Source organism: Oncorhynchus mykiss, chromosome 1 (assembly GCF_013265735.2).
Source record: "Oncorhynchus mykiss isolate Arlee chromosome 1, USDA_OmykA_1.1, whole genome shotgun sequence".
NCBI classification, from domain to species: domain Eukaryota; kingdom Metazoa; phylum Chordata; class Actinopteri; order Salmoniformes; family Salmonidae; genus Oncorhynchus; species Oncorhynchus mykiss.
This window is the reverse complement of record NC_048565.1, coordinates 72987308-73003064: the sequence shown is the minus strand read 5'-3', so window position 1 is coordinate 73003064 and position 15757 is coordinate 72987308. Positions and strand designations below refer to the sequence as shown.

Sequence of the window (15757 nt, the reverse complement as noted above, 5' to 3'; positions counted from 1 at the left end):
GCTGTGAGAGGGGCTGCCACCTGACCGAAATTACGGATGAAACGACGATAGAAGTTCGCGAAGCCGAGAAAGCGCTGCAACTCGACGCGTGACTTAGGGACGGGCCAATCAATGACAGCTTGGACCTTAGCGGGATCCATCTTAATGCCTTCAGCGGAAATAACAGAACCGAGAAATGTGACGGAGGAGGCATGAAAAGAGCACTTCTCAGCCTTCACAAAAAGACAATTCTCTAAAAGGCGCTGGAGGACACGTCGAACGTGCTGAACATGAATCTGGAGTGACAGTGAAAAAATCAGGATATCGTCAAGGTAAACGAAAACAAAGATGTTCAGCATGTCTCTCAGGACATCATTGACTAATGCCTGAAAGACAGCTGGAGCGTTAGCGAGGCCGAAAGGAAGAACCCGGTATTCAAAGTGCCCTAACGGAGTGTTAAACGCCGTCTTCCACTCGTCCCCCTCCCTGATGCGCACGAGATGGTAAGCGTTACGAAGGTCCAACTTAGTGAAAAACCTGGCTCCCTGCAGGATCTCGAAGGCTGAAGACATAAGAGGAAGCGGATAACGATTCTTCACTGTTATGTCATTCAGCCCTCGATAATCTATGCAGGGGCGCAGGGACCCGTCCTTCTTCTTAACAAAAAAAAAACCCTGCTCCGGCGGGAGAGGAGGAGGGGACTATGGTACCGGCGGCAAGAGCTACAGACAAATAATCTTCGAGAGCCTTACGTTCGGGAGCCGACAGAGAGTATAGTCTACCCCGGGGGGGAGTGGTTCCCGGAAGGAGATCAATACTACAATCATACGACCGGTGTGGAGGAAGAGAGGTGGCCCTGGACCGACTGAACACCGTGCGCAGATCGTGATATTCCTCCGGCACCCCTGTCAAATCACCAGGCTCCTCCTGTGAAGAAGAGACAGAGGAAACAGGAGGGATAGCAGACATTAAACATTTCACATGACAAGAGACGTTCCAGGAGAGGATAGAATTACTAGACCAATTAATGGAAGGATTATGACAAACTAGCCAGGGATGGCCCAAAACAACAGGTGTAAAAGGTGAACGAAAAATTAAAAAAGAAATGGTTTCGCTATGATTACCAGAAACAGTGAGGGTTAAAGGTAGCGTCTCACGCTGAATCCTGGGGAGAGGACTACCATCCAGGGCGAACAAGGCCGTGGACTCCCTTAACTGTCTGAGAGGAATGTCATGTTCCCGAGCCCAGGTCTCGTCCATAAAACAGCCCTCCGCCCCAGAGTCTATTAAGGCACTGCAGGAAGCTGACGAACCGGTCCAGCGTAGATGGACCGACAAGGTAGTGCAGGATCTTGAAGGAGAGACAGGAGTAGTAGCGCTCACCAGTAGCCCTCCGCTTACTGATGAGCTCTGGCTTTTACTGGACATGAAGTGACAAAATGACCAGCAGAACCGCAATAGAGACAGAGGCGGTTGGTGATTCTCCGTTCCCTCTCCTTAGTCGAGATGCGGATACCTCCCAGCTGCATAGGCTCAGCACCCGAGCCGGCAGAGGAAGATGGTAGTGATGCGGAGAGGGGGGCAACGGAGAACGCGAGCTCCTTTCCACGAGCTCGGTGACGAAGATCAACCCGTCGCTCAATGCGAATAGCGAGTTCAATCAAGGAATCCACGCTGGAAGGAACCTCCCGGGAGAGAATCTCATCCTTTACCTCTGCGCGGAGACCCTCCAGAAAACGAGCGAGCAAAGCCGGCTCGTTCCAGCCACTGGAGGCAGCAAGAGTGCGAAACTCAATAGAGTAGTCTGTTATGGATCGATTACCCTGACATAGGGAAGACAGGGCCCTGGAAGCCTCCTCCCCAAAAACAGATCGATCAAAAACCCGTATCATCTCCTCCTTAAAGTCCTGATACTGGTTAGTACACTCAGCCCTTGCCTCCCAGATTGCCGTGCCCCACTCACGAGCCCGTCCAGTAAGGAGAGATATGACGTAGGCGACACGAGCAGTGCTCCTGGAGTAAGTGTTGGGCTGGAGAGAAAACACAATATCACACTGGGTGAGGAACGAGCGGCATTCAGTGGGCTCCCCAGAGTAACACGGCGGGTTATTGATTCTGGGCTCCGGAGATTCGAAAGCCCTGGAAGTGGCCGGTGGATCGAGGCGGAGATGGTGAACCTGTTCTGTGAGGTTGGAGACTTGGGTGGCCAGGGTCTCAACGGCATGCCGAGCAGCAGACAATTCCTGCTTGTGTCTGCCTAGCATCGCTCCCTGGATCTCGACGGCTGAGTGGAGAGGATCCGAAGTCGCTGGGTCCATTCTTGGTCGGATTCTTCTGTTACGGTGCGTGAATGAGGACCCAAAAGCGAATTAACGTAAACAGAGCTTCTTTAATAACAAAACAAAACGTAGGCTCAGATGGACCGGCAGGTTCCGACAGGACAGGACAAGGTTGCAGCAAACATGACGATAGTCTGGTTCAGGCATGAACAACACAAACAAGAATCCGACAAGGACAGGAGCAGGAACAGAGAGAGATATAGAGACCTAATCAGAGGGAAAAAGGGAACAGGTGGGAAAAGGGGTGACGAGGTAGTTAGGAGGAGACAAGGCACAGCTGGGGAAAAGAGGGGGAGAAAAGGTAACCTAACAACGACCAGCAGAGGGAGACAGGGTGAAGGGAAAGGACAGAAACAAGACACAACATGACAGTACATGACAGTACTAACCATTCTTTCCTGTTGGTAGAAAACAATTAAGGCATTTATTAGGCTATAGTTATCTTCAAGAGTCACTGCAAATACTTGAAATAGACAATAGCCTTAGACATAACATGTATTTGCATGTACCACCTGCCTCCTGCACAGTCCCCATCCAGGATTAAAACATTTTCAGGGATGAAGATGTCATCTTGAAAAGAAACATTAACAAACGTTTTGTTAAGACAACTGAACCCACATCAGTTGGCATTAACAAGCTACCTGTTGTATGCTTTGTCAACACACACACACACACACACACACACACACACACACACACACACACACACACACACACACACACACACACACACACACACACACACACACACACACACACACTTCAGCAAACATTAGGTATGTCAACTTCCGTCTAGCTAATGAGGTGGAGCTAACAAAACATTACAAAAACAAATCTGTCAACAACATGTATTACAGTACTTGACTATTTGAGGTGGAAGCTAGCTACAGTAACTAACTTTACCTAATAACAGGAGTACACGGATAAACTCTGTTGCAATTTGAGTTGCAGTTGAGTTGCTTGCTAACGTTATTTGCTGGGAGGTGTAACACAAAACACTTCAGACGCAATTAGCTAGTTACCTTCAACTAGAGTTGCAACAAAGTTGTCCAGTGTCTAACGCTAGCCTAGTCAACAACAGTCATGACCGGTTAACGTTACCTCTGGGGCTCCATTGCATTGACTCGCGTCGCTTCCTCCGCTCAGTTGCTTTTGATGATGGTCGGTCGGGAACCCCTACACCATAACCCTCTAAATGTCAAACGGAGGCGCAAGCAGAGGGCTTCAACGTGGGCCTATGACTCCTCTCCATTCGGAAACTCCCGGTTGCCGCATCGAAAGTGCCCTTCATCTCGAAGTCTGCCTCCGCAAAGTGCTGTCTGCAGATCCTGTTCTTCGATTCACTCTCAATACCACAGACAATTTGCTGATTCCTGCCAGTGATGCACTGGCGTCGGTCGTTACTATGGAAATTTAAAATGCAGCTGACCATAGCTCAAATAAACCTTGTTGGCAATCAAAATACTAAATATAGAGATGTTTTTGTGTTTACAGTTTTTTTCGATTGCTAAACGACAGTGGGCACAACTGGAGTCACATGTGCAAAACTCTAACTACAGTCTGCACTACCAACAGTCACCTGAGCTAAACAGTTCACATCACCTGCAAAACTCATTCCAAGCAACACAACTCTTAACACATGGCTCAAAACACGCTCAGTGCAGCCAAACACTATGCACAACCCTCACTGAGATAACACACACTGTCACTCAGAACACACTGAGAGTAAAAACACTAGCATCAACCACCAATACAGAAAATACAAACTTTTCATCTTTACAGTTTGAACAATTTCAGTGACTTCATACAAAGTAATATTTTCTTCAAAGAAAAGAGTGACATTCTTTCACATGATTTATAAAATTTTTAGAACATAACAATTCTTTAAGGTAAATGAAAATTAGCAGTTTGCTTCAATAGTCGGTAGTAATTTACGGAATTACAGTAATGAGAAAAAAAAGGTAGAAACTAAAAGTACATACTGTAATTCGAACAAATAATTGAGGGGCTAATCCTGCCTCTCTCTAGCATCAGGCCACAGGTTTTCTTCAACATCACATCTAATGTTTTCTCTTGCCATGCACCTGGGGAAGAACCTTCTGGAGTGCCTTATCCATCCCTGGCAGTCCTCTGGACTCGTGTCCTCACATCCGGCACGCATGGCTGCCAAAAGAGACATTTGGTCATGTGGGTGGTGACCAAACACTTTCCACCTCCAGGCAGAGAAAAACTCCTCTATTGGGTTGAGGAAGGGTGAATATGCAGGCAGGTACAAAACCATAAATCTGTGATGTGCTGCAAACCAATCTGTGACAGCTGCAGAGTGGTGAAAAGCAACGTTATCGCAAACTATGACAAAAACTTGGGGGTTTCTTACTGGCTCCCCCTGTTCTGCTGGCACTAGCTGAGCATAGAGCTGTTCTAGGAAAGCTATAAGCCTTTCTGTGTTGTATGGGCCAATGAGTGGTGTGTTGAGAAGCAAACCATCATTGGCCATTGCAGCACACATGGTGATATTTCCCCCCCTTTGGCCTGGAACCTCCACAGTGGCCCTTTGACCCATAACATTCCTTCCTCTGCGCCGTGTTTTGGCAAGGTTAAATCCAGCTTCATCGATAAATACAAATGAATGTGGTCTTTCCAGTGCTTCCACCTCCATTACTCTCTGAAAAACAGTAAGTGCACAGTTTTACTGTAGAAATGCTAGTGTTTTTTTAACTGTAAATATTTTGTATAGCTGTGTACGTAACCTCAGACGTCTTACCTGGACATATTGATATCTTTGCTCTTTTACCCGTTCACTGTTTCTCTCGAACGGTACAGTGTATAACTGTTTCATTGTAACTTGGTGTTTCTTTAGGACTCAAGCAATAGCTGTTGTGCTGACAGAATTAACATTTTCAAATATATCATTATCAGCCAGCACTCTATCTTGAATCTCCCGCAATTTTATTGCATTGTTGACAACAACCATGTCAACAATAGCATTTTCCTGCGCATCTGAAAATATTTTTCCTCTTCCCCCTGTTGGGGGCAGCCTTTGGGTCCTTTTGTAAAAATATATTTTACAGTCAAACTTACTGTAATATATATCTGTGTAAATATTCTATAATTGCAATACAAAATAGATTCCTGTAATGTTTTCATTTACTGTAAGGATGTAACTCTCACCTGTTTGCATGATGGAAAATTCGCATTACAGATGCCACTGTGGATCTTTGCAGATTGGGTTGCACCCTCAACCCTGCCTCTTTCAATGAGAGACCATGGTTCACGACATGGTCTATAAGTGTAGCCCTTATTTCATCTGAAATAACAGCTCTTTGTCTTCTTTGTCTTCCTCCACGCATCCGCCCTCTCCCTGCCACCCTTCTCCCTCCACGAACCCATCTTCCTTGTTCCATTTCCAAAATGAGTCTTTCTGAGCTCTACCTATATATACTGTAATATGTGTGTGTGTTCACTAACAAGTCTAAAACAAGACACCTGCTTAGCCTTTCAGCTGAAATTGCAATCAGCAGTGTTTGAAAGGCACAAGGCTGAAATCTATTCCGTTTTGAATGTGTGGTTCACAGTTTTGACAGCAGTGTGTTAGCATTTGAACAAAGTGCTGTAAATCCACAGTGTTGTGCAGGTTGTGGTTAAAGTCATGAGATAAGTGTGTAGAGTTTTGAAAACTGTGTTCAAGCAATGAAAAACGAACTAGAGTTTGGTCCACATGAACTGCTGCTGTGCAGACTGTAGTTAGAGCTTTGCACATGTGACTCCAGTTGTGTCCACTGTCGTTTAGCAATCGAAAAAAACTGTAACATTTTCAAATATATCATTATCAGCCAGCACTCTATCTTGAATCTCCCGCAGTTTTATTGCATTGTTGACAACAACCATGTCAACAATAGCATTTTCCTGCGCATCTGAAAATATTTTTCCTCTTCCCCCTGTTGGGGGCAGCCTTTGGGTCCTGTCAAACTTACTGTAATATATATCTGTGTAAATATTATATAATTGCAATACAAAATAGATTCCTGTAATGTTTTCATTTACTGTAAGGATGTAACTCTCACCTGTTTGCATGATGGAAAATTCGCATTACAGATGCCACTGTGGATCTTTGCAGATTGGGTTGCACCCTCAACCCTGCCTCTCTCAATGAGAGACCATGGTTCATGACATGGTCTATAAGTGTAGCCCTTATTTCATCTGAAATAACAGCTCTTTGTCTTCTTTGTCTTCCTCCACGCATCCGCCCTCTCCCTGCCACCCTTCTCCCTCCACGAACCCATCTTCCTTGTTCCATTTCCAAAATTAGTCTTTCTGAGCTCTACCTATATATACTGTAATATGTGTGTGTGTTCACTAACAAGTCTAAAACAAGACACCTGCTTAGCCTTTCAGCTGAAATTGCAATCAGCAGTGTGTGAAAGGCACAAGGCTGAAATCTATTCCGTTTTGAATGTGTGGTTCACAGTTTTGACAGCAGTGTGTTAGCATTTGAACAAAGTGCTGTAAATCCACAGTGTTGTGCAGGTTGTGGTTAAAGTCATGGGTTAAGTGTGTAGAGTTTTGTAAACTGTGTTCAAGCAATGAAAAACGAACTAGAGTTTGGTCCACATGAACTGCTGCTGTGCAGACTGTAGTTAGAGTTTTGCACATGTGACTCCAGTTGTGTCCGCTGTTGTTTAGCAATCGAAAATAACTGTAATGCACATGTTTATTGTTAATGGATTGAATACATCTCTTTGTTTAGATTTACTTCCCAAAGTGTTCCATTTCCCTTTAATATGGAGATGCCCCTTCCCCACCATTGCTGCTAGAAAAGCCTCCCAATCTTCTAGGAAGGGTTTCCACTAGATGTTGGAACATTGCTGCGAGGACCTGCTTCCATTCAGCCACAAGAGCATTAGTGAGGTCGGGGACGGATGTTGGGCGATTAGGCCTGTCTCGCAGTCGGCATTCCAATTCATCCCAAAGGTGTTCGATTGGGTTGAGATCAGAGATCTGTGCAGGCCAATCAAGTTCCTCCACACTGTTGTCTACAAACCATTTCTGTATGGACCTCGCTTTGTGCACAGGGCATTGTCATAACGAAACAGGAAAGGGCCTTTCCCAAACTATTCCCATAAAGTTGGAAACACAGAATCGTCTAGAATGTCATTGTATGCTGTAGCGTTACGATTTCCCTTTAATTGAACTAAGAGGCCTAGCCTGAACTTTGAAAAGCAGCCCTAGACCATTATTCCTCCTCCACCAACTTTACAGTTGGCACTATGCATTCGGGTAGGTAGCGTTCTCCTGGCATCCGCCAAACCCAGATTCGTCCATCGGACTACCAGCTGGTGATGCGTGATTCATCACTCGCATTTCCACTGCTCCAGAGTCCAATGGCGGCGAGCTTTACACTACTCCAGCCGACGCTTGGCATTGTGCATGGTGATCTTAGGCTTGTGTGTGGCTGCTCGGCAATGGAAACCCACTTCATGAAGCTCCCGACGAACAGTTCTTGTGCGGACGTTGCTTCCAGAGGCAGTTTGGGACTCAGCAGTGAGTGTTGCAACCAAGGACACACAATTTTTGCTCTAGAAGCTTCAGAACTCGCCAGTCCCGTTCTGTGAGCTTGTGTGGACTACCAATTCGCGGCTGAGACTTTGTTGCTCCTAGACGTTTCCACTTCACAATAACAGCACTTACTGTTTACCACTCTAGCAGGGCAGAAATTTGACAAACTGAAAGGTGGCATCCTAAGACGGTGCCACGTTGAAAGTCACTGAGCCCTTCATTATGGGCCATTCTACTGCAAATGTTTGTCTATGGAGATTGCATGGCTGCGTGCTCGAATCCATTAATTTGAAGGGGTGTAAAAAGAGCTGCATTGGACATTTAAAAAATGTTTGGCCAAGGGAACAGTGGAATAAGTTTCTACAATTTATGATCTTAACCCTGGGCAACATGGGCCTGGGAGGCTCATAGGGATATTGGTATCTACAGTACTCCACCAATAATTTAAGCTTTAAAACTGCAGTTCTCTCTGCCTCATGGAATATTTTTTGAATTTCAGGATATTAATGTTAAAGCTGCAACAAGAGAATATATCTCTGCCCCATTATTTTTTTCTTGAAAACTGAGAAAGAGGTGGGCCATTAAAATATTCCTTCCTAGGGTTCGACACCGGGTTCAACTGGCAATGCACTGCCGAGGTCATAGTAAAACCAAAGACAGTACAGAAAATGAATATTTTCACGAGGTTGGAGTAATAACATGTTCAACTACTTAAGACATTGACTCGAATCTAGGTTATGCCTTTGGCTTGAGAAAATGAACAAATAAGGAAGCATTTTTTATTTCTCTCATTGACACTGGCCTGGTCTGCTTGGTCTGTTTCACAAGCGTTCCCGGAGGTCTTGTGATTTTGCGCCTCTGGGTTTAGAAACTCCTTGGATGATATTTTTTTTATGTCACTTGAGTTGTGTTCTAATTTTGAGGGGTTCCCTGATGGATTTGCTATCACAAAAGCGGTCCCCGGCCCCAAAAAGTTTTTAAAAACGTTGTTTTATAAAACCAATACATATTAATCTTGATATGAATCATTAGTTACAGAGAGATCAGTGAAACTCACAGGAGGGTCTTGGTCCTCAGCGAACACAGTGGCGATGACCGTTCCCTTCTCTGCGTTGGGGGCCACCAGGCCCTTGTACAGCGCTTGGCTAAACACCGGGGAGAAGTCATTCATATCCTGTGAATAAAAAGAAAAGGAATAGATACATAAAGTACTGTAGGCTACTATGAATGTTGAATTTTACATTTTTGTATCCCCAACGCTTAAAAAACAAAAAAGAGAAAGTTGGTCAATTTATTTTATACACTGTGATTGGAACTGCTATGTGCAAGTCTAGCTGAAGTTCTGTGGGAGCATTATTATGTGAATTAATGTCACAAGATACTTAATTCCAAATAATGGAATGTTGAGGAAACCAAGGAAATTGGCCTTTGCAAGATGTGTATGGTCCCAAGCGTTGCTTTAGGACAGTGGTACATATTTCATATCTGATTGTAAACTCATTAGTTTCAAGTTTCACTGTTTTTATGTTGTTTTATTTATTTTACCTTTATTTAACTAGGCAAGTCAGTTAAGACCAAATTCTTATTTTCAATGACGGCCTAGTGGGTTAACTGCCTGTTCAGAGGCAGAACGACAGACTCGTACCTTGTCAGCTCGTGGATTTGAACTTGCAACCTTCCGGTTACTAGTCCAATGCTCTAACCACTAGGCTACCCTGCCACCACCTTTCCTGCAAGCTCCAAACCAACATTACAGTAATCAATATTAATGTAGCACTAAAAATAACGAGGTAGAACAAAAACAAAAACTGAACTGTAAACTGTACCGAACGTCAACTTAAACGTATTGAAGAACGATCTGGCCTAAATGGCCATGTACTCTCTAGGTTTCTTCCTAGGTTCCTGCCTTTCTAGGGTTTTTCCTAACCTCTGTGCATCTACATTGCTTGCTCTTTGACTTAAATTGAATTATTTTGCTGCTCTATAGTTCGCTACATACTTCAGTCAAAATTAGGGAGGTTGGAAAAAACAAAGTGATCAGCAATCAGATTATCTCCAACCAATCAGAGTATCAAAGCCAATTCCGAATGTTCAAACCGCCACCGTTCTAGTAATGGCCCAATCCATTGGTTTCTGAGAACAATCAGAACGGCTAGAATGTTTTTCTGTTCTAGAAATCATCGGGAAAGTACTCCGATTCAGACAATGCGGAGAAGAAATGAACATCCGTGGCTATTATATAATTGGACCATTTTCCTGTCCTGCTAAGCATTCAAAGTGTAACAAGTACTTTTAGGTGTCAGGGAAAAAGTATGGCATAAAAAGTAAAGTATTTTCTTAAGGAATGTAATGAGGTAAATGTAAAAGTTGTAAAAAATAAAAATAGTAAAGTAAACTACAGATACCCCCCCCACCCCCCAAAAAATTAAGTAGTACTTGAAAGTACTTTACATCACTGCTCAATTGAAATAATTAACACACTGCCACGTAGGGCTGTCTGATATGGTCAAATAATTTAGAATTTATTTTTAACCAAATGTTGCAATTGCAAATTTACTTAGAATTAGAGCAAAACTGTAGTAATCATGGAAATAGAATGACTATTCTAATTCTATAGTTAGAATATAATAGTGTGCACTTTGAATAGTGTTGTTTGAGATGACAATGAATTAAAATGCCAGGGAGGAGTTATTGTGACAGGGTAGGAACTAAAGTGTTGATAGGTGTTTTCTAGGGGACCCTATAATCGTATAATACTTCATGTAGCTAACGTATTCTTGCTTTGCATATTCCTCATTGATTTAGAAGATACTGTTGCACAAACAACATGCTGATTTAGGTCTACACCATCACTGGTATTATCAGGCTGTATTAGCTCTTACTCAGTACATTTATTAGTTAGCTAGCTAGCTATTAGCATTAGCGGCTAACAATTAGCATCTCACAAGATTTTGGGCAACTTGCTAAGAAAAGACAAACTAGCTGTTTGCTGATGTATGAAACACAAGCTAATAGTGTCATTATAGAACGCTAGTGGATTTATATTAAGAAGCAACGTGAAAACAGCATTATTGTCATCAACATTGTTGCATGTGCTGCATTGATCATGCAGACCAAACACAAGTGTCTCGTGGTTGAGGACCATCAAATGTGCTCCTTGAGTGAAAGGGGGCGGGGCGTGCCTAGGTCTGTGTGGACGGAGAGAAAGAGCGGAGAGAGATCACTCAAGTAGCGAAGTAAACTATAAAAATTGACATTACACATTTAACAAACCAAACATTCAAATACCGGTATAGAAGGTAAAGTAAAACCCCAAACCGGTCCCTGCATCAATACCGGTATATCATAAAATACGGTATACCGCCCAGCCCAACACCTACCCATAATATGGACTTGGCTTTTGGCTTTTGCAACTGCACTTGAAATTTTTCAGACTGACTGACCTTCATGTCTTAAAGTATGATGGATGATGGATTGTCGTTTCTCTTTGCTTATTTGAGCTGTTCTTGCCAGTGACAGTTCTAGACCATTTCAACTGGGGGGGCCAAGCTGGGGCCAGTTGTACTGTTAGAGGGGCCAGTTACATTAGACGTTATTGTTGTCATCGTTTTCTTCAGGCATTAGCAGGCAAAAGACCATGTTCATAATCATAATTGCCACTTTCTAATAACGGATGTAAAAAAAAGAATGATAGCAAAAATTTGTTATGTAAAAATTATTTCATACTCAAGATTTAGGGGGGCCACAAGGGGGTCCAAAATTGTTGTCACAGGAGCACTGCCCCCCCCCCCCCCCTCAGAACCGCCACTGGTTCTTGCCATAATATGGACGACTTGGTCTTCCACCAAATAGGGCTATCTTCTGTATACCAACCCTACCTTGTCACAGCAAAACTGATTGGCTCAAACGCATTAAGTAGGAAAGAAATTCCACAAATTAACTTTTAACAAGGCACACCTGTTAATTTAAATGCATTCCAGGTGACTACCTCATGAAGCTGGTTGAGAGAATGCCAAGAGTGTGCAAAGCTGTCATCAAGGCAAAGGGAGGCTACTTTGATCAATCTCAAATATAACATATATTTAGATTTGTTTTACACTTTTTTGGTTACTACTTGATTCCATATGTTATTTCACAGTTTTGATGTCTTCACTATTGTTCTATAATGTAGAAAATAGTTCAACTAAAGACAAACCCTTTAATGAGTAGGTGTGTGGTACTGGTACTGTATATTTGCAAACATTTCTAAAAACCTGTGTTCCTTTTGTCAATATGGGATACTGTGTGTAGATTGATGAGGAAAAATAATAATTTAATCAATTTCAGAATAAGAATGTAACGTCACAAAATGTGGGAAAAGTCAAGGGGTCTGAATATTTTCCCGAATGCACTGTACATATACAATTAAAGATCTTGAACAACACATTGATTCATATGATATAACGACATTTCTGATGATATGGTTGAAGTGGGCCGGTGCTGACCTGCAGAGAGAAGAGCCTTTGACACAAGTGCCCTTGAACAAACCATCTGATTTAACCATACCTAGAGGATCTTAATGTGAAAGGAAAAGACTCATTCACAGACACGTGTCCAGTCCATCTATATGCAGCTTGTGTTCTGTTGAGCTGACAAACAGTGATTCAGTGCTTCTGCTTTCAATAACAAAGTCTTGCCATGGTGTTGTCCTCTGTTTGTAGAGGTGGAGAATACACACACACACAAGCACGCTCTATCAGCTTCTACCATGTGTTTTCAGAAAGGGCGAGAAACGTTTGTGAGTTACACACACACACACAAGCACGCTCTATCAGCTTCTACCGTGTGTTTTCAGAAAGTGAGAGAAGAGGGAAACGTTTGCGAGTTTATTTCTCAATCCAAGGACACAGGTAGACTACACAATCTCACCGCGAGGTCTTCCATGGAAACGAAACCTTTCTAAAAACAAACACAAGAACAAATTAAACGCAAAAGACTTAAAAAGCCTCGGCAGGTGTAATATGGAGGGAGGAAGGAAGGAATGGCATTGTGCCTCCTCCATTTCCACTCATAGGAACCCAGTGTGAATACATTCGTCCCGCCTTAATCCATGTTGGCCCTATCAAAAAGCTGCCAGCAGGATGTGATCCTATCAAACACTGTTCCTGGGTGACTACAAGGAAACTGCATCAAACTGTCCTTATCGAAGGACAAACTCACTCTACAGCTAGGATGGGCCTGCAGAGGAACAACTTTAAGGACCAAGCTTCCCTTGCCATCCTGGCAGTATTGTGAATGCAGAGTGGAAGTCAGCGGATCTGCCATCGGGCTAAATAAAACCCACATACAGCCTGAAAAAGCAAATGCACTGTTTTCTGTCCAACTCAGTGGGTAAAGTGTGAGACCAGGGGATGTTCTATATCATGAATATAGTCACAGTTAAAAGGTGTTGTTACGCATGCACACACTCACGTACACACACACACGTACACACAAACAGAGCGAAACACAGTGTGCCAAAACAGGAGGCGTTTAATCCCTTAGTTTCGATTGAGCGGCTAATCTCATGAAAGGTTGGAAAGGGAACGCATGCGTCTGGAAATCCTCACATAATTGCAGTCACAAAGCTAATGAGTCATTCAGCCCTGGAATAGCACCGGGCTAACACGACCGCCAGAAAGCCACACTGGCTTTGGATATGTGCTCAGCCTTGGATCAGCCATAACAAAAACACAATCAGGACTGCAATTCAAGTGTCTCCTAGCTGGCCTATCTGAATGATGCCATCAATAAATTGAGTTCATAGCATATACAGTGGGGCAAAAAAGTATTTAGTCAGCCACCAATTGTGCAAGTTCTCCCACTTAAAAAGATGAGAGGCCTGTAATTTTCATAATAGGTACACTTCAACTATGACAGACAAAATGAGAAAAAAAATCCAGAAAATCACATTGTAGGATTTTTAATGAATTTATTTGCAAATTATGGTGGAAAATAAGTATTTGGTCACCTACAAACAAGCAAGATTTCTGGCTCTCACAGACCTGTAACTTCTTCTTTAAGAGGCTCCTCTGTCCTCCACTCGTTACCTGTATTAATGGCACCTGTTGGAACTTGTTATCAGTATAAAAGACACCTGTCCACAACCTCAAACAGTCACACTCCAAACTCCACTATGGCCAAGACCAAAGAGCTGTCAAAGGACACCTTGACCTTGACATAATACCATGACTGCTATTCATCTAGCGCTGAAGTACTTTGCCTGCTGGGGGGCAAAGTTAACTACTTGTTTGTAATATCATCACATCACCTCTTGAAGAGCATAGTCAGAACTATAAATTATTATGCCTTGCAAAAACATTGCGCATATTTAGCTCTATCATCAGAGTTATGCAGCAAGTAACTGCATGCTTTTAATGATCAGTAAGCATCAATTGATCGTGTAATTTAACGGGCAAAGTACTTTAGCTCTACATGAATAGCAGTCATGGTATTATGTCATTATATGCTGTGAACTCAATTTAATGATCACCTCATTCAGATAGGCCAGCTAAGAGACTTTTGAATTGCAGTCCTGATTGTGTCTTTGTTATGTCTGATCCAAGGCTGAGCACATATCCAGAGCCACTCTGCCTTCTGCCCTTAGACTTCACATCACTTATTTAACAATCACTTGAAAATGGCACGTACGTCAAATTGAACGCTCTGGACCGTAGTGTGACATTTTATTGATAACGACCTATATCTCGTCTAAAGATAACTGTAACTACTGTTCCTGGCACTGAAACAGTATTGCTTTGTTGCCTTTTGCCAGTACTACTTCTGCCTGGAGACCATGAGGTGAAAGGATTTGGAAACAAAGTGTTTATTCATCCTAATCAAAGGAGTTTTCTAACTCCAGCACACCTTCCTCAGTAACTGCAGAGCAGGAGACACACAGTGAATAAAGCGTTATGCCGACTATGACTATCACTTCTACAGTGCTGGTTCTATGGATCCTTCACCATCACTGATGGTCCTTAGGGACTGTGATGGTACATACTATTGCAAAATGTAAAGCAACAAGTGCTTTTTCCTTGATGAGGGCTATAACTCGTTTATTCTTCAAGCACTAGCCTACTTTTTACCACCATGAGTGGAAACAAGTGAGAGTGAAGTAACAGAGACAATGTTTTTCACCAAGTAAATGTACACATACTCAGAATTGTAGAAGGTGATATGGTGCTGCTAGTGATAGACACATTTAGAGACAGACAACGTAGTTTAAACAAAGTTTACATACATTATACACAACAAGGTAGAGTGAGTATAGCTATAACAGAATGAGCTACAGTGTTTATACAGTTGATATACAGCAAATGTACAAACTGACGGAGGTGCAACTCAATATTAGGAAGGTGTTCCTAATGTTCGGTATACTCAGTGTGTCTAAATGCAGAGAAATGGACAGAGTGCAATGCATTATAGTGCAGTTATTTTGTGTACAGTTCAGAGATGTCTTGATGCGTGTGCAGCATAGAGTGCATATTCCTTTAGTCTCTATAGGCCAGATGGCCAGTTGGTGAGGGCCACTATTCAGGTGATGGGAGGTTTTGACCTGAACCGCCTGCCAGAGGTGAATTTTTGGAGGGAATGACCGGGGTTGGAAGGGTCACCCTGAGCCGATGACCCTCTCTGTAGACCGGACAATGCATTGCAGTTTACCCTTACAGGGGCAGACGCAGACCCAAACAAGATGGTGATGGAAGAGATGAGGATTGACTCAACGATTGATGGGTAAAACAGGATCAAGATTGAATGGGAGATGTTAAATTTTGTTTTTAGCTGCTGCAAGTAGTACATCCGCTGGTGTGCCTTATTGGTGACCGCTGTGATGTTAACCTCCCACTTGAGGTTGTGGGAGA

The 15757-nt window shown here is 43.1% G+C and overlaps 1 protein-coding gene and 1 long non-coding RNA gene across 5 annotated transcripts in view; both read right to left on the bottom strand.

Annotated features, from left to right (window-relative positions):
* LOC110528891 (protocadherin-15) overlaps positions 1-15757 on the bottom strand; it is a 267645-nt gene that overhangs the window by 80772 nt on the left and 171116 nt on the right. For all 4 annotated transcript variants that reach the window (XM_036984917.1, XM_036984912.1, XM_021611090.2 and 1 more), the window contains one exon: positions 8932-9048. In XM_036984917.1, coding sequence (XP_036840812.1) covers positions 8932-9048 — 117 coding nt within the window. The remainder of the gene's footprint in view (positions 1-8931; positions 9049-15757) is intronic.
* Positions 2834-3829, bottom strand: LOC110528917. The gene is made up of 2 exons (XR_002474314.2): positions 3420-3829; positions 2834-2888 (listed from the first exon to the last, which is right to left on the bottom strand). It is a non-coding gene; the product is annotated as an uncharacterized LOC110528917 (long non-coding RNA).